Source organism: Mauremys mutica, chromosome 16, assembly GCF_020497125.1.
Source record: "Mauremys mutica isolate MM-2020 ecotype Southern chromosome 16, ASM2049712v1, whole genome shotgun sequence".
Classification (NCBI taxonomy): domain Eukaryota; kingdom Metazoa; phylum Chordata; order Testudines; family Geoemydidae; genus Mauremys; species Mauremys mutica.
Genome location: NC_059087.1, coordinates 32,755,144 through 32,779,946, shown reverse-complemented (window position 1 = coordinate 32,779,946; position 24,803 = coordinate 32,755,144). Strand labels below are relative to the sequence as shown.

The 24,803-nt window shown below is 53.1% G+C and overlaps 1 protein-coding gene across 7 annotated transcripts in view; it reads right to left on the bottom strand.

Moving 5' to 3' along the window:
* The window catches only part of SEC14L2 (SEC14 like lipid binding 2), a 61,399-nt gene that overhangs the window by 24,111 nt on the left and 12,485 nt on the right, over nt 1–24,803 (bottom strand). For 4 of the 7 annotated variants that reach the window (XM_044989704.1, XM_044989700.1, XM_044989698.1 and 1 more), the window contains one exon: nt 15,933–16,008. The exons of 2 other annotated variants lie outside the window; for them this stretch is intronic. Coding sequence is in view for 2 of the 5 variants with exons in the window: in XM_044989698.1 (XP_044845633.1) it covers nt 15,933–16,008 (76 nt within the window). In the remaining 3 variants the exon portion in view is untranslated. Of the gene's footprint in view, nt 1–15,932; nt 16,009–20,549; nt 20,603–24,803 lie in introns of all 7 variants that reach the window. One more of the 7 variants, XM_044989701.1, reaches the window with a different exon arrangement.

The following is a 24,803-nucleotide window of genomic DNA, read 5'->3' as shown; positions in this document are numbered from 1 at the left end:
ACTGCTGGACAGTTCTGCTGATGTTGCACAGGATGGAATAGACTCCAGCTCCCTCTCCCTTAGCTGAGTTAGCTCCGCAGGGCTAGCAGGAACCAACAGGTGGCCACACTTTCCTGTCATGGAAGCCAGGAGCTCTGAGTCTGATACATGCAGGGAGCAGCAAAGGGCCTGGAACAGGGTGACATGCCCCTTTAAGAGCTAGAGACCTGGGACCAGCCAACCTTAGTTACCACGTAGACACACCTGAGCAGGAACCAGGTGATTCCCCTATAAGAACTCCTGGGGGAATTCTGCACCACTGCGCATGCACAGAATTTATGTCCCCCGCAGATTTCTTTGCTTCTCTGCAGAAAAATGACTTTCTGACAGGGAAACTGTGATGGAGTATGGAGTATTAACCTGGTAATGTTGCATGGGAGTTTTACTAGTTTACTGTCTTCTGCTAATATGGGGCGTGCCTCCGTTTCCCTGGGGTACTGCACCAATACTAGATGGTGATGGGAAATAAGGGTGTGACTTCACTGAGGGTTGATACTTGACGGCCAGCACGTAAGCGATGGTTGTTGCCCTTCGTAACCTGAGCCCATGAAGGGGTTGGGGCCAGGTGACACCTTCTGTCTGGGAAAATGGACAAAGGCTGGAGGAGGGGGCAGGGGTGTGGCTGGGTGAGGCAGCAGGAAGGGGTTTCAGGTTGGAGCTGGCTGGGGGACACAGGAGGAGGCCCAGAACCTGAGTCTGGGCTCTCCACCCCGCAAGAGGGATCTGACTGAGGGGTCCTGTTTTCTGTACCTACAAGCTCTGTTTTAGACCGTGTTCCTGTGGTCTAATAAACCTTCTGTTTTACTGGCTGGCTGAGAGTCACGGTGAATTGCAGGAAGTGTGGGGTGCAGGGCCCTGACTCCCCCACATTCTGTGACAACTGGTGTTAGCGGTGGGATGTACTGCACCCTATGGATGGCACTTCCTGCAGTAAGTGACTGAGGAGCAGAAAATGATGGGAGATTAACAAGAACCAGGCGTGCTGAAGGCTCAGAAAGGAGCAGTTTCAAGAGGCAGAGGAGCTACACTTAACCCTGGGAGTGTGTGACCAGTGAGAAAGACTGTTGCAGTAACAGGTCCCCCTGGGGACTGCAGTGAGTGGTTTCAGGGGTGGAGGAGTCTGCAGCTTGACCCTGGGAGTGAGGTGGTGACCTGGAGAAGGGCTGGCACACTAGAGGTTCTTCCTGGAAACCAAGGGGAGCTGAGAGCACACAGGCCTGTGAGTCCACAACAACTTGGGAACAGCGGAGAGATGTATAACCATCTCCTTAAGAGGGACCTTGTAGAGCTGTGTAAGGAGAGAGGGCTTTGCAGAGGGAAGGCCACCAAAGCACAGCTGATTGCTCAGCTGGAGGATCACTGAGGGAAGCAGCCCGGCAGATCCGGGTGTCTGTCCTGGCTGGGAGTGGTCAGACTGCTGCCGAGAGCACTCCGAGGCCTCTCCTACTTATGGCTAGGGGAGTGGCTAGAAGCAGCCAGGTGAACACCGTGACCCCCGCAGCCAGCAGGGGATCCTCACGGCCAAGATCCCTGTTGCTGGAGCTGAGGCAGCTGGAATGGGAGAGGTAGATAAAACTGAAAGAGCTGGAGGATCGGGAGAAACAGTGGCAGCATGAACTGGAGTTGGCAAAGTTGAGGAGCAGAGAGCCCCCTGCTGCAGTGAGTGAGGGGGGACCCAGGACTACATGGAACTTTGATAAGCGCATCCTGTCCCAGTTTAAGGAAGGGGAGGACATAGATGAATGCCTGATGGCCTTTGAGAAGGCCTGTGGGCTGCACAGAGTTGACCCTGCAGACAGGCTCTGGTTCCTCACCCCTTACGGGACCACAAAGCCACAGGGATGTACAGCCAAATGGAAGGGGTGGAGGCAGGGGACTATGAACTGTTCAAAAAGGCCCTGTTATGCAAGTTTGGGATGACTCCCAAGGCGTACAGGAAAAAGTTCTGGAGTCAGCGGACACATATCTGGAACTGATCCTCCGAATGGAGGGATATGTTTACAAGTTGGCAGATGGGGCCAAGACAAAGGAGAACATGGTTAAACTGGTTGTACTGGAGCACCTGTATGAACATTGCCCATCCGACCTGAGGATATGGTTGGTGGATAAAAAGCTAGAGGACCTGCAGAGTGCAGGGCAGCTGGCCAACGAGTTTGTCAGGGGGTGGAACGGAGTAGTCCCAAAGGAATAAGCCCACCATGGTGCAGACAGTGAGTCACCCTGGGACCCCCCAAGGGGGGAATGTGGAGAACCCCCTCTCCAGGGGAACAACTGGCACCAGGACCGACTACCCGGCTCGAGGGGACCAATGGAGCGTGAATTGTTATTACTTTGGGCAGAGAGGCCACATATGGACCCAGTGCCCCAAGCTCAAAGACAGACTGAGCAAATCAAACCCTCACAAGGTTAACTGGGTAGGGACCCAGCTGGAGAAGGGGCAGGCTTCCCAGGCAGGAGGGGCAGGCACCTAACCAACTGCTCAGGAGGGAGGAATTTCCCAGATCAGCTCCACTGGGAGGGCTGGATGCTCCAGACTCAAAGTTCTCCGTTTACAGGGTGGGCGTGGGGCTGTTCCTGCGGAGCGAGTGCCCTGTTCCCCTGGAGGTGGATGGGAGGAAGGTCAGTGGATACTGGGACACGAGCACTGAGGTGACACTGGCCCGGCCCAAGGTGGTGGCCCCAGATCGGTTGGTGCCCGATACCTACCTGACCCTGATGGGCTTGAGTGGGACCCCATTCAAGGTGCCCATGGCAAGTGTACATCTGAAATGGGGGGCCAAGGAGGGCCCCAAGGATGTGGGGGTGCACCACCATTTGCTCACTGAGGTGTTGATGGGAGGTGACCTAGAGGATTGGCCAAGCAATCCCCAGAATGCCCTGGTCGTGACCCATAGCCAGAGCTGGTGAGGGGCACAACGCCCTGACATCGGGGAGGGTACCTCACTGGAGGCACAGGACCCTACCCTAATGGGGAGGGAGTGCCCAGGGACAAGGCTCAGAGGGGCTGCAGCTTCAGACCCAGCCAGCGAGAAGGAGCAGGCCCCCATCCCTTCCCCAGCCAGGGCCGTCCTTAGGCATAGGCAGAATAGGCAGCCGCCTAGGGCACCACTAGGTCTGGGGGCACCGCTCTGCTGGGAGCCTGACAGATGGGAAGCAGTGGAGCATGTAAGAGCAGGCTGCTGGGTCCTAGAGAGAGCCGAATGCAGCACAGTCTGAGGGAGGGGACTGGCTGCTGGGGTCTCTGGGAAGGGGAGGGGGTAGGGGTTGGGGAAGGAGCTCACCTGTGAGTGTGACTCTTTCTCCCCCCCCGCCCCCGCTGAGGTGAGGTGAGGCAGGCTCTGCGGCTCTGGAACCAGTATCCTTTGTTGTCCCCCATAACATCCATTCTTCTCTCCCCCCCCGCCCCATGGAGCACCCCCTCCTTTCTCCCTCCTCCCCAGGAGCATCCCTCTCTCTCTCCTCCCTCCCCTCCGTCAGGGCTGGGTTGGGTGAGGTGCTGGGGGGTAGGTGGGGGGAGGAGGCTGCCTGCCTGCTGAGGAATGAAAGTGAAAGTAACTCACTTCCTCGGCCAGGATTGGAATGTCTCACAGGGCTGGGCTGGGGTTAGCCAGATGTGTGAAAAATCAGGACAGGGGGTTGGGATAGGGTGAGCAGATATCCCTATTTTATAGGGCCAGTCCCAATTTTGGGGCTTTGTTTTATATAGACACTAATTACCCCCATCCCGTCCTGATTTTTCACACTTGCTGTCTGGACACTCTAGGTGGGGGTAATTAGTGTCTATATAAGACAAAGCCCCAAATATCGGGACTGGCCCTATAAAATCAGGACATCTGGATCTGGGCACCCTAGCTGGGGAGCACGTCTCTCCCCCGGGCTGGCAGCTGCCAGCGATCCACCTAATCCGGGGGGAGCTACACAGGGCAGGATGAGCTGCTGTGGCTCCATGGGTGACCTGTCCCTGAGATCAGATGCTGTGCTAACTTCACCATGGTCCATAAGGCTGGTGGTGGTGCCCATTGGCATGTGATTGGACCTGAGGGTTTGCTGCTGCTGTTGCCACTCTGCACCCTAAGAGGTGGATTTTGGGGTCTACTGCAGCTGTTGGACCAGCAGGCTGGGGGGTGAGCCAAGCATGAAAGCAGTACTGTGTTGCCATTTAGATTGTCATTTAACAACTTTGTTTGCCAAAAATTCTTGCTAACAATCCTGAATGCAATTTCAATATTTAAAAAAAAAAAAAATCAATATCTTAGCCAAAAACAGAAAATTAAGTTGTTGACAATTATTAGTGACAGGTTTGGTTTGAGGCAGGGAGTGGGCCAGTTTTCATCAGAGAAACAAAAAATGTTGACTGACTTTCCTATAGCCTGTTACTCCAGATAAGAGCCCTCCAACAACTGTAATATGCTCATCTCCTTACTAGTGTATAAAGCAGGGGTCGGCAACCTACGGCACACGCGCCAAAGGTGGCAGGTGAGCTGATTTTTGATGGTAGGCAGCGGCAGGCTGAGCAGCTCAGCCCATCACTGCTCTGGGGTTCCGGCTGCTGCCCTATTGCCAGCTGGGATACCGGCCACCAGCCCCACTCAGAACCTGCTGCTGGCCTGGGGACCCCCAAGGAACCCCAGGCTGTCAGCGGGCTGAGCAGGCCGGCTGAACCACTCAACCTGCTGTCAGCCTGGGGTTCCATTCACTCAGCCGGCAGTGGGCTGAGTGGGCTGGTGGCGGGCTGAGCAGGGCCGGTGGGGGGTTGAGTGGCTCAGTCTGCTGCCAGTCTGGGGTGCCGGCAGCACTCAGCCTATTGCTACTCCAGGGTTCCGGCTGCCGGCCCCTTGCCAGTCAGGAGCCCAGCCGCCGGCCCCACTCTGCCTCCTGCCAGCCTGGGTGAGCAGAACCCCAGGCTGGTAGCGGGCTGAGGGGGGTTGGCGGCCGGGATCATGGCTAGCAGGAGTTGGTGGTCAGAACCCCAGACCAGCAGCGGGCTGAGCAGGGCCTGGGATCCTTGTCTAGGGTTCCAGCCACCAGTCCCGCTCAGCCCGCTGCCGGTCTGGGGTTTCATTTACTCAGCTGGCAGTGGCCTGAGCAGGACCGGTGGCCAGGACCTCAGATAATAACAATAGTTTATTTATATAATATAGACATAGAGAGATATCTTCTACAAACGTTAAAATGTATTACTGGCACGAGAAACCTTAAATTACAGTGAACTTGGCACACCACTTCTGAAAGGTTGCCGACCCCTGGTATAGACTGACCATATGTTGTACTAAGATTCTCCTGCATTTTTTTTTTCCTGTGAGTCAGTATAGCTTTTGCTAGCCCAGAAGTTGGGCAGCCAATGTTTTACGTTTTCACAATGTTTTCTCTAACTTTCATAAAGTAAATACATAGTTAATATGAGTTAAAAAGGCCAGGGACACTTCCTTGTGAAGAATCTGTACAGCAGATCATGCTAGAGCTGTGAAAATGTCAGTTTTTGATGGAACTTTAGAGGCAGTGATTTATCATGTATTTTATCATGTGAATGTGCTGCTATTGCTAATGTCTTTCCAAACAAAAATAAGGTACAATAGGACTTCTGTAACATTTCTGTGCTACCTTAATCTAGATGAGATGATTCTGTGCTGACTTCATTTTGGTCACTTTGTGCTTTACCTAGCAGTAAAACTAGGGTTATATTTTCCCACTGTTTGGAAACCCAGCTTGTTAAACTGATTTTGCAGCCAAAAAAGCCAGAAAGATTGCTTTTAATTAAAAACAAATCTTTGTTTCAATACCTCTTCATATAAATTTCCAATAAAATTTTGACAAATTAAAAAAATTATATTATTTGCATCATTCTGTCAAATCAGAATTCTTTCTATAGTGCTACTTCTTTAGTGCTAGTGCATCAGCATTACAGTGTGCTTAATTAAGTTAAACTGGTTTTAATACCGTGAATGTGGCAAGTTTTCCAATACTGTATGCTTATATTTGTGTTGCTAAGAGCAGATCAGGCACAGGGGCACCAGTTTAATAATCTCGCCTAGGGCACCAGAAATCCTAAGGACGGCCCTGTCCCCAGCTGCCGAGTTCCAGGCCAAGTTGCAGAAAGATCCCTCCTTGCAGAAGCTAAGGGACCTGGCTGGCCACAGACCATGGGGAAAGGCTGCCAGGAGAGGTTCCTGTGGGAGAAGGGATTCCTGTACCGAGAATGGGCTCCCCCAGGGGAAGTGGAGTTGTGGGGGATCCAGAGGAAGCTGGTGATCCCCCAGAAGTATCACATCAAGCTACTGTACCTGGCCCATGACATCCCCCTCTCAGGACACCAGGGAACCCGGCGCACCAGGCAGAAGCTGCTACAGAACTTTTACTGGCCTGGAGTCTTTAATACTGTCCAACTGTAGCTTTGAGACCTTTGCCCATCATAAAGAGACTTTTCAGAAGGCGGCTGTGGACATAGTGGGGCCTCTCAGCAAGACGACCTGGTCGTGGAAGAAATACATTCTAGTGGTGGTAGATTTCACTACCCGTTACCCTGAGGCCTTGTCTTCTATCGAAGCAGACACAGTGACCATTTTCACCTGAGTGGGGTTCCCTAAGGAAGTCTTGACAGACCAGGGATCCAACTTCATGTCAGCCCTGCTCTGGTGTTTGTGGGAGAAATGTGGGGTTCAGCACATCTGGGCCTCAGCATATCACCCCCAGTCCAATGGGCTGGTGGATGATGCTGAATACCTTTATGAACCAGCACCCGCAGGATTGGGACAAGTATTTACCTTCCCTGCTGTTCGTGTACAGGGAAGTGCCCCAGGAGTCTACTGGGTTTTCGCCTTTTGAACTGTTATATGGAAGATAAGGGGGCCCCTGGACCTGATGAGAGACAAATGGGAGGGGAAGGCCACTCCCAATGGAGAATCAGTGGTGGAGTATATCTTTACCTTCCAAGAAAGACTTGCTGAGCTCATGGGCTTGGCCAAGGAGAATCTGGTCAGAGCCCAGAGGAAGCAGAAGGTCTGCTATGACCGCACGACACGGGCCCGCACTTACGCCACCGGGGCCCAGGTGATGGTTCTTATCCCCGTGAGAAAACACAAACTACAAGACACCTGTGAAGGCCCTTTCAAGGTTGTCAAGCAATTAAATGAGGTAAACTATGTGGTGGAACTGTCTAACCAGGCACACCGCCACAGGGTGTACCACGTTAACATGATGAAGCCATATTATGACAGGGGGAATGTGGTGGTGGCTGTGTGTAGGCATTGGAAGGAGCAGGGAGATGACCCTTTAGTAGATCTATTCCCTGAGACAGGAGCTGGCTCCTCCCTGGAAACAATTCCCCTCTCTGATCAGCTAACACTTGCCCAGCAAGCTGAGATTAGAGGGGTGTTGCATTTGTACTGACAGCTGTTTTCCAACCAGCCTGGACTCACTAATCTGACTGTCCACCAGGTGGATACAGAATTGCATTCTCCTATCAGATGCTCCCTCTTCTGAGTCACTGGGAAAACTGCTCAGGACCTGGAAAGAGAGGTCAGTGACATGCTGGCTTTGGGGGTGATCCCGCCATCTTCCAGCCCTTGGGCCTCTCTTGTGGTGCTGGTCCCCAAAAAGGACGGGTCAATCGGTTCTGTGTGGACTGTCGGAAGCTTAATGCCATCACCGTGTCCTCTACACTTGGAGCCTGGCCTTGCTGAGTCTGCCTGCCCACACCTGGTGCACCTGGCACGGAGGGGCAGGGCCCTGGGGTGTTTCTGGAGCAGGCCCAGTCCTTGCACTGCATCAGGGTTGGGTGCAGCCTCACTGCTGAGTCCATGTCCCGGGGACAAGCTGCACAGTGATCTCCCACCCCGTGCAGCCAGTGGCCTGTGCTCCCCAATGCCATGCTGGAGCCTCCACATTTATTTGGCAAATAAAATTTGCAGAATTTTAAAATAGTGTGTGCAGAATTTTTAATTTTTTGGTGCAGAATGTCCTCAGGAGTAAGAGCTGGAAGACGTAGGGGGACAGACATTTAGTGAGGAAGCTATGGCAGAAATTGCACTAGAGCTGTGGTGAACAGGGCACTCCTGCAGGGGATCTTTGGATCTGGAAAGCAGAGCCAGAGGCTAGAGGGCCAGGGAGAGCAGAAAAAGACACCAGCCAAGAAGGCCTGGGCACAGGTTAAAGGGTAGCTGTAGTGGGGGCAAGAACTTTTGTTGGACTTTGAGATTTACTTTGTTCATAAACCTAGACCCCAAGGAGGGGTATTTTTGGCCACCAGAGAGCCTCTAGTGGAGCTTATTGATTTATTGGGAAAATGAGGCACAGTACCTCAGACCCACCCCAGGCGGTGAGGGGACACAGGTGGCGGTTTACCTGTTATCACCATAGTTAGGACTGTACCTCCAGCTACGAGCGAGTTTGTACCGCACAGAGGATTCCTGCCACGGGAGCTCTCTGCATTTGTCTGGCCAGGTGCTGGAACGTTGCCCTTGGGCTGGGCTGGTTACAACCTTGCTCTCCAGCTCTGAGTGCCTGCACTCCCAGATTTAAAAGTAATGGTAAGGGCCAGTTCCCTCTCTGCCTATTGCTGCCTCCTGCCTGATCCTGCCCTGGGCTCCTCAGCCTGCTGTGGTGAGTATTTACATTCCTGCTCACGCTCTAGTCTCATGCCTGAGTTCAGGGAAACACAGGCCCAAACCTGGGAGTGACACATCTCCCCAGTTTTGGGGCAATGTCTGTCTTTGATGAAGTGTGTGTGCACAGCACCCAGCACAATGGAGCCAGGTGTGACACAGGATTCTCTCTGGGTAGGGGCTGGACTGTGGTTTATATGACTTGGGAAGGGTTGGTTATTAATCACAATCATGAGGACGATACGCTCATGTGTAACTCATTACAGCTACTCAGCACGAAAGTGATTGAACTTAATCTGAAAGTGCCTCTGCCTGGTAGGAAAGTATCACTATCCCCCAGGTCACAGATGGGGAAACTGAGGCACAGAGAGGTGAGGTCAGATGGGGTGTCAGTTGCAGAGCCAGGACTAGAACTCAGGAGCATCCTGACTCCTATAACAGGGGTGGGCATAAGAACTAGTGCTCTTTTCATCAGTAGCTCTCAAAGGAGGTCAGTGTCATTATTCCCAATTTACGGATGGAAACACTGAGGTGCAGAGATGTTAAATGACTTGCTCAAGGTCATGCAGTAGAGACAGGACTAGAACCCAGGTCCCCTAAGTCCCAGTCTGGTGCACTAAGAACATAAGAACAGCCATACTGGGTCAGACCAAAGGTCCATCCAGCCCAATATCCTGTCTACCGACAGTGGCCAATGCCAGGTGCCCCAGAGGGAGTGAACCTAACAGGCAATTATCAAGTGATCTCTCTCCTGCCATCCATCTCCACCCTCTGACAAACAGAGGCTAGGGACACCATTCCTTACCCATCCTGGCTAATAGCCATTAATGGACTTAACCACCATGAATTTATCCAGTTCTCTTTTAAACGCTGTTATAGTCCTAGCCTTCACAACCTCCTCAGGCAAGGAGTTCCACAGGTTGACTGTGCGCTGCGTGAAGAACTTCCTTTTATTTGTTTTAAACCTGCTGCCCATTCATTTCATTTGGTGACCCCTAGTTCTCATATTAGGGCTCACTGCCTCTCCTTAACTAGTGCTGGTAAAGAGCTTTGAAGAGGAAGCGGCTCAGGAGGTGCCAGGGGTTTCCCAGGATTCTCAGTGAATGGGAAATAAAGGGCAAGTTGTACTGATGTGTAAAATCTCTTTAAAGTACCTTCTTTCCCCCCAGCCAGCAGGCTCTGCTGTTTGGAAGGAGGAGTTGGAATGTGACCCCAGTTCAAGAGAAGGAGACTGGCCTGTGGTGCAGGGGTGCACAGATCAAAGGCTTTGCAACATCCCTCCCCCCTTAATAGCTCCATTTATGATCTCTCTATGAAGGGCTGCTAGGGCTTAAATCCCCTGGGTTCTGTCCCAGAGCAGCTTTATCTCACTTCTGCAGGAGAGAGGGTGAACTGTGAGCTCATTTTATCACAGAAAGCGGTGTCACTTGCCCTTTCTCCAATCGCAGTTGCTTATCTGCTTTGTAAAGTCCAACAGGGAGAGCCTTCTTGGTAGCTTGTCAAGTGGGAGAATCTGCCCTAAGAAAAAGCACTGCAGCTATCTCCCAAGCCCTGCAGTGTGTCCTGGGGCAGTGTCCCCAGTTGTCAGGACTTTATCCCCGAGCTCATGACATGTCTTTTCGGCAAGTCCCAGCCTCCAAAGTCAAGTGATTAGGTGAGAATCACACCTAAGTAAGTTTCTGGCCCTTGGGTTTGTGGAGAATAGCCTGGCACTCAGACCCCAATGTCCCCTAAAGCAGTAGTTCTCAAACCTTTGTACTGGTGACCCCTTTCAAATAGCAAGCGTCTGAGTGCGACCCCCCTTATACATTAAAAACACTTCTTTATATATTTAACACCATTATAAATGCTGGATGCAAAGCAGGGTTTGGGGTGGAGGCTGACAGCTCGCAACCCCCCGTGTAATAACCTCACAACCTCCTGAGGGGTCCCAACCCCCAGTTTGAGAACCTCTGCCCTAAAGGCTCTGAAAGCAGATGGCAAACAAAACAAACAGAAAGTTGATTGAATGCAGTGGTGGTGCAGACGTGTTGTTCCCAGGATACTGGAGAGCCAAAGGGGATGAGGGAATATCTTTTGTTAGACCAACGTCTGTTGGTGGGAGAGAGACACTTTTGAGTTTACACAGAAGAAGAGCTGTGTGGAAGCCCGAAAGCTTGTCCCTCACCAAAAGACGTTGATCCAGTGAGATATTACCTCAGCCACCTAGTTGCTCAGAAAGCTTATTAAGGGTATGGCTACACTGGCGAGTTGCAGCGCTGGAAAGCCTCCACCAGCGCTGCAATTAGTAAGTGGCCACACCTGCAGGGCACTTCCAGCGCTGCAACTCCCTGGCTGCAGCGCTGGCCGTACACCTCACTCAGCATGGGGAATAAGGATTCCAGCGCTGGTCAAGTGTGGCCACACACCAGCGCTGTGATTGGCCTCCAGGGTATAAGGATGTATCCCAGAACGCTTTTATAAATTACTCTCTTTGTTTCGTTATGCAGCCTCTCTTTGTTTTGTTGTGAACTCCGGAGCTGTTTATCTACAAACACAGCTCCTGTTTGCTGTGATCAATCTGTGAACAATCAAATGAGATAATAAGGCAGGCAGGGAGTGAGTGTTTGCTTGACAGAAACAGCGGGGGCAGAGGGGAGAAAGGGAGTCGTGTTGGCTGCAGGCTGTTTGCAGTTAAGAGTTAAGGGTAAGGGATCGGGAACATGTTCTGATTTTTCAAGGCAGGAAGCTAACACACAGTGTTGGCTCCAAATATCCACTCTCGCTCTCTCCCCCCGCTCCCTGTCACACTACGCCCCACCCCACCCCCCTCTTTTGAAAAGCACCATTGCTGCCAATTGAATGCTGGGATAGCTGCCCATAATGCATCACTCCCAACAGCGCTGCAAATACTGCAAATGTGGCCACACACCAGCGCTGGCCCTGCACAGCTGGATGACCAGCGCTGCAAATTTGTAAGTGTAGCCATACCCTAAGTCTGGTGATTTTGAAGGCAATTGTGTTTTTTTTAATTTAATATTTATGTTTCAACACATGGGATTGGCACCACTGCTGTAGGGTGTGGAACCAGTACTGCAGCTTACTTGGCTTTGTAGATACATGTATTAAGACCCAACCCCATAAGTGGATCCACCCAAAAGGACCATTATGTAAAAGCCACCGTCCTGGCCAGCCCATAGGCACTGAAGCAGTGACATCCTGAGCTAAAAGCATAAGCTGCTGCAGCTTGCACAAAAGAGCCTCAGCCTCATAGCTGGGGCTATACCAGACTCAGAGCAGCTGCAGATCGGGATGGACACACACACACCCCCAATCTAAGGTTACTGCCCCATTCATGCACTCTTCTTCCCCACCCCAGGGCACCAGATGGATTTGAACCCATGATCTCTAGCATAGGAAGCAGGAGTCCCAAGCCAGCTGGCCTATTCTGGCATCCAAGTGGATCCCCAACGCTGCGGGGGAAGGAGTTCCCTTTGTTACAATACTGGTCCCAACACTGAGCTTTGTAAGAAGCCCTGTATTTTAATGCCAGAACAATGTAAATTTGGGGCTAAGCTGCCTGGGCCCATGCTGTCCAGCTGGGTGCTTACAGAGCAACTCTCCACCCATAAACTAAAAGCAGCCTGCTGCTTGGACAGACTGATCCCCCCAGCCCCTCCTGCTCTCAGTGGGTGCTGGGGGTACTCCACACCCCCTTAGACCAGAGGAGTGATCTCAGGGCCTTGTGGGTGTGTTTAGGGTCCTGGCTTCATGGGGCCAAGTGGAAAGATGCTGATCTTGGAGGGCCTCTCTTTGGGGCCTGCTACAGTGAGAGCCTGGGAGGTCAGAGCCTATGGGGGAGTTATGCAAAGGTAGGAAGGGTGGGTGGGCCAGTCAAGGAGACGCAGGCACCCCTCAGCCCTTTTTGCTTTTAGAAGCCTCCCCCTAACACTGAGGCCAAGCAGACAGGACCCATAGAGCCCCTTGTACTGGGACTTGCCCTGGATCTGGCAGTGCATGGCCCAGCCACACTGGGCCCGCCCAGCCACAGGGGGATAGAAATCTCCCAGGTCAGGGTTGGACAAGTCTCTGAATTTTGGACTTTCCAAAACAGATAGCAGGAGAAGTGGGAGGGAGGGAGTTCTCTGTGATAAAAGAGCTCACAGTTCACTGCCCCACCCCCTGCCAAGATAAGGCCCCTCATCGGCCTCTGATATCGGCCTGATCTGTACCAACCCACCCAGCTTCCTGCAGATGGCACAGAGCCGTCCACGCCTGCCGGGGAAAGAAAAGCTCCTTGATGGGGCATGGCCGTCTTTGCTCTGCAGAGAGATGTGCATCCTGGCCGCCAAGCCCCTGCTCTTCTCTCCCAGGGACAGGCCCTTTCCCTGCCTCCCCATATGGACACACTCCCACCCTGCCCCTTTGTTACTCGAAGGCTGCCACTGGGATGCTGTTAGTCTTTGTTCCCTGCTTGGCTCTAACTGTGGGGTGTCCCACTGGTGCCCCTGGCTGGGGACCCCCCCCAGGACTCAGGCTGCATGTGAGAGGAGCAACAGGGCTGGAAACACTCAGGCCTGGGTGCTGAGGAAGCCATGTGCCCCCAAAAGCCAAGTCAGCCCATTCATGCCCCAGACGGAGCAGGCTGGCTCTGTCATGGCCAGGGCCCAGACCTCTCACGGAGCTGAGCTCTTAGCCCTTTCCCTCTGGGTTCCCCGCTGCAGGGCTGGCTCAGGCCACAGCTAATGCAACCAAGAAATGCGGCTAGCTCCCTGCGCCTGCTCCCTGTGCCTGTGTGTAACCTAAACCACAGCTACCCCAGACAAAAGAGCAGCTTCTCCTTCCCCCGATCCAGTTCTCACACTTGAACCATCTTCCATTGCACCCAGACACCGGCAGGTGTGTGGGGCCCCTAATCCTGGACTGCCCTACCTGTTCTGTCACTGCCCCCACAGGGGGTCAGATTGCTCTATTGTTCTCTGAGAGAAACCAGCAGCTTAAAGACAAACCCGATATCCCAGGGCTGCTTGGAGCCTGGGGTCTGAATCCTACAGCAAAAGCCCATGGGTGCCCTCGTGCTGCTAAGGGATTTCCTCTCCCCCCTCCTCCCAGGGGCTCAGCAGGGGAATCCCCACACACGCCCCCTCGCCATTCCTTCCTCTTGTGCCCAAGGAGGCATTTCCCCCCTTCCCTGCTCAGGGGTGACAAGCCCCCACTCCCTCTGTGAGGCAAACCTAAACCTGGGGTAAAAGTAACTTAAAGGACTTGCTGTGGAGGGGCGTGGCCTCCACCAGAAGAGGCGGAGCCTTTAAATCCCCAGGCCCTTTTAATCAGGATTTAAAGGGCCCAGGGCTAGGGCTGTGGTAGTAGCAGCTGAGAGCCCCAAGCCCTTTAAATCACCCCCTGAGCTCCCAGCTGCAGAGGTGGCTGGGAGCCCTGGGGTTGGGGGGCAATTTAAAGGGCCCAGGGCTCTAGCTGCTGCTACCACAGCAGAGCTCCAGGCCCTTTAAATTGCCGATGGAGCCCCAGGGCTCCAGCAGCAGGGCCCGGGGCTCCGGCTGCCGCTACCCTACTGGGCCCTTTAAATCGTCTCCGGAGCCCTACTGCTGGAGCCCTGGGGTAGCGGCGGCAGGGCTCCGGTGGCTATTTAAAGGGCCCAGAGTGGTAGAGGCAGCGGGAGCCCTGAACCCTTTCAATAGCCACCAGAGCCCAGACGTCGCTACCCCAGGGCTCCGGGGGCTATTTAAAGGGCCCGGGCCCTGTAAATTGTCCTCAGAGCCCTGGGGTAGTGGCAGTGGGGCTCCAGCGGCGATTTAAAGGGCCCGGGGCGGTAGCGGCGGCAGGAGCCCTGGGCCCTTTAAATCGCCACCCGAGCCCCACAGCCGCTACCTCATGGCTCTGGCAGCGGGGCTCTGGCAGCAATTTAAAGGGCCTTGGGCTCCAGCCCTTTAAATTGCTGCCTCAGGAAGCCGGTCCACCCCAGTATGGCGCACCAGCTCTTGCTGGCAGGGGTGGCAGGTTTGTAGAAATTTTGGTGGTGCCCAGAACCTGCCCTTGCACAAACTCTGCCCCCCCAAACTCCACCCCCCACCTGCCTAAGACTCTGGGAGGGAGTTTGGGTGGGGGAGGAGGTCTGGGGTGCAGGCCCTGAGCTGGGGCAGGGGACTGGGATGCAGGGTGCAGGCTCTGGGAGGGAGTTTGGGGATGGGAGGGAGTGTGGAGGGAGGGGGTGCAGGGGTGAGGGCTGTGGGGTGAGGCTGGGGTGGATTTGGGATGTGGCTGGGGATGAGGGGTTTGGGGTGTTGGAGAGGCTCAGGGCTAGGACAGAGAGTTGGGGTGCGGGGGATGAGGGCTCTCGCTGGGGGTGTGGGCTCTGGGGTGGGGCAGGGCTGGGGATGAGTTTGGGGTGCAGGCAGGCTGCCCTGGGACTGGAGCCAGAGAGAAGGACTCCCCCCAGCCCTCTCCCTGCTGGCAGCAGCGAGCTCTGGGGTAGGGACCCCCTTCTCCCCCGGCAGCACACTCACCCCCCCCCGTCACTGCACGTGCCCCTAGGGCCCCTCTCAGGTCCAGGAATCCCCCTCGCCTCCCCTGTGGTGAGTGCCATGCTGGGGGGGGGATCTGCCATCACATGTGCACCTCCTCCCCTGCTGCTGCCCCTCACTGGAGCTGCCCCTTACCCAGGGTGGGGCAAGAGCAGTGACTGCGGGCAGGGGGGCGGCTGTACCGGTGGAGGGTCCCACTGGAAAATGAGAGGGTCCTAGGGGGAATGGCAGCCTGCCCTGGCAGTAGTGGGAAGGGGGGGCACTAGGACCCCGTGGCAGCAGATAATGTAGGCAGGCAGCATGGAGCTGCAGGGGATGGGGAGAGACAAATGCTTTGCTCCGGGACCCAGGGAGGTGCACGGGGGCAGCAAAAGGGGGCCGGGGCACACTCAGGGGAGGCGCGGGGGGGCAGCAGGTGGGGCCAGAGGGGAGACCCGACCCCGAACATTCATGGAGCTGGGCTCCTGGACCCTCAATTTTGCTGGATCCAGGAGGCGGAGTCAGAGAGGGAGAGAATGCTCCATTTTCTTGCTGGTAGCTACTGCACCTTTTCTTACCAGTCCTCCGTACCAGCCCGTACCCGCTTACTTTCACCTCTGCCTAAAACACCTCAGGCAAACTCAGGCCCATCCATTTTCTTCCTGTCTCGCAGGAGTGGGAACAACAAGAAAGCTCCAGCAGTAGCTCAGTGCCTGCGGCTGATCTCGGCTCAAGGGGCAACTAGGGCTAGCTTGGCTCCACACCGCATCTCCCCCCTCCTCCAGCCCGTTACCTCTGAGCCAGCGCAAGAGGAAGTAGTCGTCATGATTGGGAAGGGAGGGCAGCACGTCCTGGAGGTTCTCACGGAACTGCAGAGAGAAGAGGAGCAGGGACAGCGTCATGGGCGCTTCCCAGTGCAGGATCAGCAAAACTGGAGGCACCAACTGGGCCCCGCAGAGCCCACAAGCTCAGTGTCTCAGTGCAGAGGCCAGGACTTCTCACCCAGCCCCCATGACCCCCTCCCCATCCAGGGCCCAGCACCTTGGGGACTCCGAAGGTTGATCCCACGATGAGACTTTAGTCAGGGCAGGGGCAAGGAGGAGGTAGACTCCCAAGGGGCACATTGCATGCAACTGCCCAGGAAGTGCCCAGCTGCCAGGCCGCAGACAGCCCCATGCCTGCCCTGCCATCTGGCCAAGGCCTCTCACAAGTCTGACCTGTTTCCCTCGACCGCTAAGACCGAAGGGCAAAGTGACTGCTGAGCATGTCTACAGCAGGACATGTCTCCTGCATGGGCTTCGCGCTCCCGGAGCTGGGGGCTGCAGAACAGCAAAAGGCCTGCACCCAATGTTTGGGCCCCAAGTGGAGACGACCAGACCGCAGTGACTTGTGGGCGGGGGGGAGGGACCCTCTCCCTTTCTGACATCGCTTATGCCAGAGGCCAGGATGGCTGTAGGCACAGAAGGAGTATGGGGGGTGGGGGGGGGCAGAGAGCTGTCTAATGAGGAGCTCTTCACCATGGCAACGTACCCCTGCCCCTAGAGATCAGGGTTTCAGGGAAGACCCTGTAGAGGTGGAAGAGACCCATTAGGTCCCATCTAGTCCAGCCCTCTGGGCTGGAGACAGGGTGGTTCTATCTCCAGTCTAGCTGCAGGGTCCTATGGGAGGCACTTCCACCACCTCCCCGGCAGGCCTGTCCACAGCTCCAGAGATCTTGCTGGTGGGGTGTTTCACTGCTGCTCCTTTCTAACACGTCACTCTGAGGGGCGATTCAACTCCTTCCACCCCACCCCATGAGCAGCCTACGCAGCACAACTGCCTGTGGGGATGACGTCCTTCAGACACCCTCCCCCCCAAGTTAATATTTCAGTCCTGTGACCCATCCCCACCCCTGGGGTTCAGTGCCCTGGGGTTCAGCTTCGGTCTCTCCTTCGCAAGAGCATTTCAGTGCTTTCATCGATAGCGCTCTGGACACAGCTCTGGTTTTCATGCTGCCGCTGCCAGATCAAGGCCTTGGTCCTGATCGTCAAAGCCATGGGCCAGGGAGGAGCCAACTCATCAAGGCCCGTTCCCCAGCGATCGTTTGTGCTGTGATCCTTCTGCCACTTGGGCAGCGCAACGGGTTGTTACTGCTCCTGGGAACAGCCCTTGCGTAAGGGGACTCCCTGGCCAGCATAAGAGATGTGGTGGGAAAGGGGGCTTGGTCTCAGCCCTGGGGATCCTGTAATTTAAACTGGGGCTACTCAGGCCCAGACTGCCCTGGGAATAGGGGGAAACCAAAGGCAGTTTAAAGGCACAAGCAGGAAGTGAGCAATGAAGAAGCAGGGCCACTGGTCACTCAGCCCGCTGCGCTCCTTGGGAAATGCTGGCACAGAGCCCAGGCAGGGGGGAAGATGGGGTCTGGTCTGGCTGTGGAACCAAGCTCCCCATGAGATGAGCCTAACCCAGGGTCTGACCGTCCATGGGGGAGCGCACGGGGCCCACCTCTGGGATCAAGCCTTCCTGCCCTAGCTGGACTGTCAGTCACCACAACACTCCCCCGTCCAGAGCAACGCTTCCCCAAACCACCCCAGGCAGAGCTTCCTGAAGGGGCCAAACACAGCATGAAATCTACTGGGGGCCTCCCTACACCTGGCTAACTAACCATCTGAGGGGAACCAGATGGGGTCCTGGAGCCTGTTTAATGCCTTGCAGTGCTGGGGGCAGGGCAGCACATCCCACCCCGTGACCGGGGATGCTTGTCATGCTCAACGGTGGCTCCTTCTGGCCAAGTGAGGAACAGCACAGCTGAGCTGGAAGGGAAACGGGGGTCAGTGCTACAGGGTAGCCCTGATCTCAGTCTCCCAAAAGGGGAGGCATTAAAGCAATCTTTAGGGGTCTAAAAGGGTCTCCAGGGTTCCTGAAGGGAACCTTCAGGTGCTAGCATAGGGCACAAAGGCACGTGGATGGCGGCATGTGGGCAATTTGTGTTGGAGGCAGCATTTCTCTCCTTGGGCCAGCAGTCCTCATCTGAATCACAGAGCTGGCCCCTGCCCAAGATATGGAGAACGGGGGGTTAATGGCTGGGAATTGCTATGCATGCAACATTGGCATCAGTTTGAGAGGCAGCAGGGGAGCCCAAGCAGGTGGCCTTGAGTCAATGGCAAACCCAACATGGGGTGCAAAGGGCAGGGGAGGAATCAGTCCCAAGTAATAGATGTATAAGTTAAGCCTGAGCCTGCAAGTCAGCTGATCCCCCGCTTCCCAGGACACACACACCAGGGTCAGCCACGGCTGCACCAGGGCAATGAATAGCATAAATCACAGAGGGGCAGAGCACTCTAAGTCCTTCCCTTCCCTTCTTAATGGGGCCAGTTAGATTATTGTGGTCTGAAATTAGGTGTAATTAAATCTGGGATTAATTCCTTTGCCTTGAGAACAGCAACACGGAGGGGCCGTGCAAAGGGAAGATAGAATGAAAGCCCAGCAGTAGCTCTGGGAAGCAGGAGAGGAGAATTTCCAAAGATCTGTTGTCAATTAATGCTGTGATCCACCTTTGATTCCTTGAACCAAAGATATTGCACAATAGAGATTTCAGTTATGTGCAACTATGCATCAGATCAGACCCGCTGCAGAGAATATAACACTTTTCAGTTGGCAAAACTTCCCCGACCTTCCCAGTGCTTAAAATCCATCTCTCTCTAACTCCACCATCCATCTAAAATACCCCCTCCAGCCTCACTGATCTCGTCCCAGTTTGCCTCTTATAATATAAAAACAAGGGGACCTCCCAAGACATTAAAAGGCAACACAGATAAAACTGATAGGAGGAAACACTTTAAATGTCTAATTCATCTTGCATCCGACGAAGTGGGTATTCACCCACGAAAGCTCATGCTCCAATACGTTTGTTAGTCTATAAGGTGCAACAGAACTCTTTTCCGCTAATTCATCTCTGGAGCTCGCTGCCACAAGACACGGGTGAGGTAAACAGTTTGATAGGGTTTTGAAAAAAGTGTAAGGTGTTTATAGTGATGATGGGAAAGAATAAAAATGTGTAAAGGAGATCAACCTTCCTGCTCCAAGGTATAACCGCACACCCAGAAATCTGTGGCTAGAAATGGCCCCCAATGGGCTTGTTATTCTTAAGGTCCACATTTTCGAGACCATCCCTGATTTTGGGTGCTGATTTGAGACATGATTTTCCAAATGCTGAGCACCACCAACCTAATTTGAAACCAAGGGAGCTTTGGGCCCCCGGCATCCCTGGAAATTTGGCCTCAGATCTCTCAGCGCCTGCAGCCTAGGAGGCAACTTTGGAAAATGTGGCATTATTGTCCCTTATCGAAGGGTTTTGATGTCTGCCTCTGAAGTATCTGATGCTGGCCACTGCCAGAGCCAGGACACTGAACTAGAGGGACCTCGGGCCTGTTCCAGGCTAGCAACTCCTCTGTCCTGCTACAGCCTGGGTCAAAAAGGCAGAGGAGTCTCCAAATTGCCCCTGACATTACGGCACATGGCAGGTTCCAGCTTCACCTCAAAGGGAGAGACTTGGACATCCGCAGCCTGTCTTTTGGAGTCCTGGTTTGTTTGAAGTTTCTGTGTCTACACATTTAAAATCAATTGTAAGCAGTAGCGCAAGGTATTGGCTTGACAACCCAGCAGCAGGGCTGGTACAAGGATGTTTCACGCCCTAGGCGAAACTTCCACCTTGCGCCCCCCCCCCATGCCCCCGCCCTGAGGCCCCCCCCGAGGCAGCTCCCCCCCCACCCTGAGGTACCCCCTTGCAGCAGCTCCCCACCCTCTGCCCTGAGGCACCCCCCCCGCCCCAGCTCACCCCTGCTCCATGCACAAGCACCCCATTGCTGCTTCACTTCTCCCACCTCCCAGGCTTGGGGCGCCTTAGATGATTTGCGCCGCAAGCCTGGGAGGCGGGAGAAGTGAAGCAGCTCACCCCTCCCCCGCCTTCTCCCCGAGCACCCCATGGCTGTTTCACTTCTCCTGCCTCCCAGGCTTGCGGCGCCAATCAGCTTAGGCACTGCAAGCCTGGGAGGCGGGAGAAGTGAAGCAGCCACTGCGTGCTCGGGGAGGAGGCGGGGCAGGGGTAAACTGGGGCGGGGAGTTCCCCTGCGTGCCGCCCCCCCCTTACTTGCTGCAGGTGGCCCTCCCCATGCTCCCCTGCCCCAGCTCCCTCTGCCTAAATGCTGGCAGTGACCGGGGCGGACGAAGATCCGGCTGCTGCGGTCGCTGCCGAAGAAAATGGCACCCCCCAAATCCCAGTGCCCTAGGCGACCACCTAGGTCGCCTAAATGGTTGCACCGGCCCTGCCCAGCAGGCCCTACATTTAACCACAGAAGAGGTCAAACAGCCAGCAACAGGATAAACTGCCCTTTTCCCCCATCGCTACTATGCCAATGTGCCAGGAATTCACCTCTTGGTGTGAGGGAGGATTCAGTCGCTAGGCCAGGCACAGATATGCCAAACCTGTGGGAAAAAACACAGAAATTGGGCTTGTTTTTGGCTTAATTGGCTTGTGAGTTGCTTGTTGGCTAGTTTTTGGCTTGTAGTTTGTTTGGCTTGTAGCTTGTTGCTTCTATCTTTTGATCAGCTCCCAGCAAGCAGGGGCAAGGAGAGGCGGGGGGGGGGAGAGTCAGGGGTGCACAGCGGGCCCACCACAGTCTCAGACTGCACACCAGGGAGATCTAGTCACATAGAGTGTTGGGGTTCTTAGGGATTGTCTTGTTTTGAAATGGGATTAGCTTGATTTTTGGCTTATTGTGAAAGTCAGGGTGCTTATTTACCATGTGAAAGTTGGCAACTGTGGCCAGGCAGTTATTCATAGCTCTGCTGAGGCTGAATCATTCTGGGTTTCATGTGGACACCGATGCATTTCACAGAGGGCCCTGCGTGGCTGTTAGACAACAGTGACTCTTAGTTGCAACTGAGCTGGGATCCATGTTCCAGGACCCTTTAAAGGAAGACACGCATCGTTGTTTGGAATGATGCAACAGATCATCAAAACCAACTGAACCACATCCAGAAATAAATCAGTGTGCAATTGGATTCTCCCCTGCCCTGTGCAAAAGGGGTGTGTGTGAAATGCTGCCCAGCAACTTGCACAGGAGTCAAAGGCCATGCAAGGTGCAAGAATCAGGCTCCCAGGTCTAACACCAGAAACCTTTCCTATGCCAGTTGCCATAGCCCTGTGAAATCTGTGGAATTGACTTCCTCTGATGAATGCAGATTTCAATGGGGAAGTATCAGAGGGGTAGCCGTGTTAGTCTGGATCTGTAAAAGCAGCAAAGAATCCTGTGGCACCTTATAGACTAACAGACGTTTTAGAGCATGAGCTTTCGTGGGTAAATACTATAGACTAACAGACATTTTGATGGTGGGGTGGAAGCTGTTGAAATCGTGGTGGAATTTTTCCAGAGTCCAAATTCTACAGGCCACTTCCCTCAGATCCCACTGAGGAATACACTAAGAAACTGCACCATCTACTCAGGACACTCCCTACACTAACACCAGAACAAATCAACATACCCTCAGAGCCCCGACCAGGGTTATTCTATCTACTACCCAAGATCCACAAACCCGGAAATCCTGGACGCCCCATCATCTCTGGCATTGGAACTCTCACTGAAGGACTGGCTGGATATGTGGACTCTCTACTCAGACCCTATGCCACCAGTACTCCCAGCTATCTCCGTGACACCACTGATTTCCTGAGGAAACTACAATGCATTGGTGACCTTCCAGAAAACACCATCCTAGCCACCATGGATGTAAAGGCTCTCTACACAAACATCCCACACACTGATGGAATACAAGCTGTCAGGAACAGTATCCCTGATGATGCCACAGCACAACTGGTTGCTGAGCTCTGTGCCTTTATCCTCACACACAACTATTTCAAATTTGATGACAATATATATCTCCAGATCAGTGGCACCGCTATGGGCACCCGCATGGCCCCACAATATGCCAATATTTTTATGGCCGACCTGGAACAACGCTTCCTCAGCTCTCGTCCACTCACGCCCCTTCTCTACCTACGCTATATTGATGACATCTTCATCATCTGGACCCATGGGAAGGAGACTCTGGAAAAATTCCACCACGATTTCAACAGCTTCCACCCCTCCATCAACCTCAGCCTGGACCAATCTACACGGGATGTCCACTTCCTAGACACCATGGTGCAAATAAGTGATGGTCACATTACCACCACCCTATACCGAAAACCTACCGACCGCTATGCCTACCTTCATGCCTCCAGCTTCCATCCCGGACACACCACACGATCCATTGTCTACAGCCAAGCACTGAGGTACAACCGCATCTGCTCTAACCCCTCAGACAGAGACCAACACCTACAAAATCTCCACCAAGCATTCTCAAAACTACAGTACCCTCACGAAGAAATAAGGAAACAGATCAACAGAGCCAGACATGTACCCAGAAGCCTCCTACTGCAAGACAAACCCAAGAAAGAAACCAACAGGACTCCACTGGCCATCACATACAGTCCCCAGCTCAAACCCCTCCAACGCATCATCAGGGATCTACAACCCATCCTGGACAATGATCCCACACTTTCACAGGCCTTGGGTGGCAGGCCAGTCCTCGCCCACAGACAACCTGCCAACCTGAAGCATATTCTCACCAGTAACTGCACGCCGCACCATAGTAACTCTAGGTCAGGAACCAATCCATGCAACAAACCTCGATGCCAACTCTGCCCACATATCTACACCAGCGACACCGTCACAGGACCTAACCAGATCAGCCACACCATCACCGGTTCATTCACCTGCACGTCCACCAATGTAATACATGCCAGCAATGCCCCTCTGCTATGTACATCGGCCAAACTGGACAGTCTCTAAGGAAAAGGATAAATGGACACAAATCAGATATTAGGAATGGCAATATACAAAAACGTGTAGGAGAACACTTCAACCTCCCTGGCCACACAATAGCAGATCTTAAGGTGGCCATCCTGCAGCAAAAAACTTCAGCACCAGACTTCAAAGAGAAACTGCTGAGCTCCAGTTCATCTGCAAATTTGACACCATCAGCTCAGGATTAAACAAAGACTGTGAATGGCTTGCCAACTGCAGAATCAGTTTCTCCTCCCTTGGTTTTCACACCTCAACTGCTAGAACAGGGCCTCATCCTCCCTGATTGAACTAACCTCGTTATCTCCAGCTTGCTTCTTGCTTGCTTATATTTACCTGCCCCTGGAAATTTCCATTACTTGCATCGGACGAAGTGGGTATTCACCCACAAAAGCTCATGCTCTAAAACGTCTGTTAGTCTATAAGGTGCCACAGGATTCTTTGCTGCTTTCAATGGGGAAGGCAGCCACCTTTGAATGCTGTTTCAAGTTGACTTTCAGATGATCTTTAGGGGAGCTATGAATGTAGTTCTACACTAGTCACTTGGACTTGTTTACTTTCTAGACAGATGGAAGGACCTGGACTTGTACATGATGATTAGCTGCAATCCCTCCCTCACTCCCACACAAACATACCACAGAGAGCTCCTGGGATGTCCTACTCTTAACCCCAGGGCCGTCCTTAGGATTTCTGGTGCCCTAGGCGAGATTATTAAACTGGTGCCCCTGTGCCTGATCTGCTCTTAGCAACACAAATATAAGCATACAGTATTGGAAAACTTGCCACATTCACGGTATTAAAACCAGTTTAACTTAATTAAGCACACTGTAATGCTGATGCACTAGCACTAAAGAAGTAGCACTATAGAAAGAATTCTGATTTGACAGAATGATGCAAATAATATAATTTTTTTAATTTGTCAAAATTTTATTGGAAATTTATATGAAGAGGTATTGAAACAAAGATTTGTTTTTAATTAAAAGCAATCTTTCTGGCTTTTTTGGCTGCAAAATCAGTTTAACAAGCTGGGTTTCCAAACAGTGGGAAAATATAACCCTAGTTTTACTGCTAGGTAAAGCACAAAGTGACCAAAATGAAGTCAGCACAGAATCATCTCATCTAGATTAAGGTAGCACAGAAATGTTACAGAAGTCCTATTGTACCTTATTTTTGTTTGGAAAGACATTAGCAATAGCAGCACATTCACATGATAAAATACATGATAAATCACTGCCTCTAAAGTTCCATCAAAAACTGACATTTTCACAGCTCTAGCATGATCTGCTGTACAGATTCTTCACAAGGAAGTGTCCCTGGCCTTTTTAACTCATATTAACTATGTATTTACTTTATGAAAGTTAGAGAAAACATTGTGAAAACGTAAAACATTGGCTGCCCAACTTCTGGGCTAGCAAAAGCTATACTGACTCACAGGAAAAAAAAAATGCAGGAGAATCTTAGTACAACATATGGTCAGTCTATATCAGGGGTCGGCAACCTTTCAGAAGTGGTGTGCCAAGTTCACTGTAATTTAAGGTTTCTCGTGCCAGTAATACATTTTAACGTTTGTAGAAGATATCTCTCTATGTCTATATTATATAAATAAACTATTGTTATTATCTGAGGTCTTGGCCACCGGTCCTGCTCAGGCCACTGCCAGCTGAGTAAATGAAACCCCAGACCGGCAGCGGGCTGAGCGGGACTGGTGGCTGGAACCCTAGACAAGGATCCCAGGCCCTGCTCAGCCCGCTGCTGGTCTGGGGTTCTGACCACCAACTCCTGCT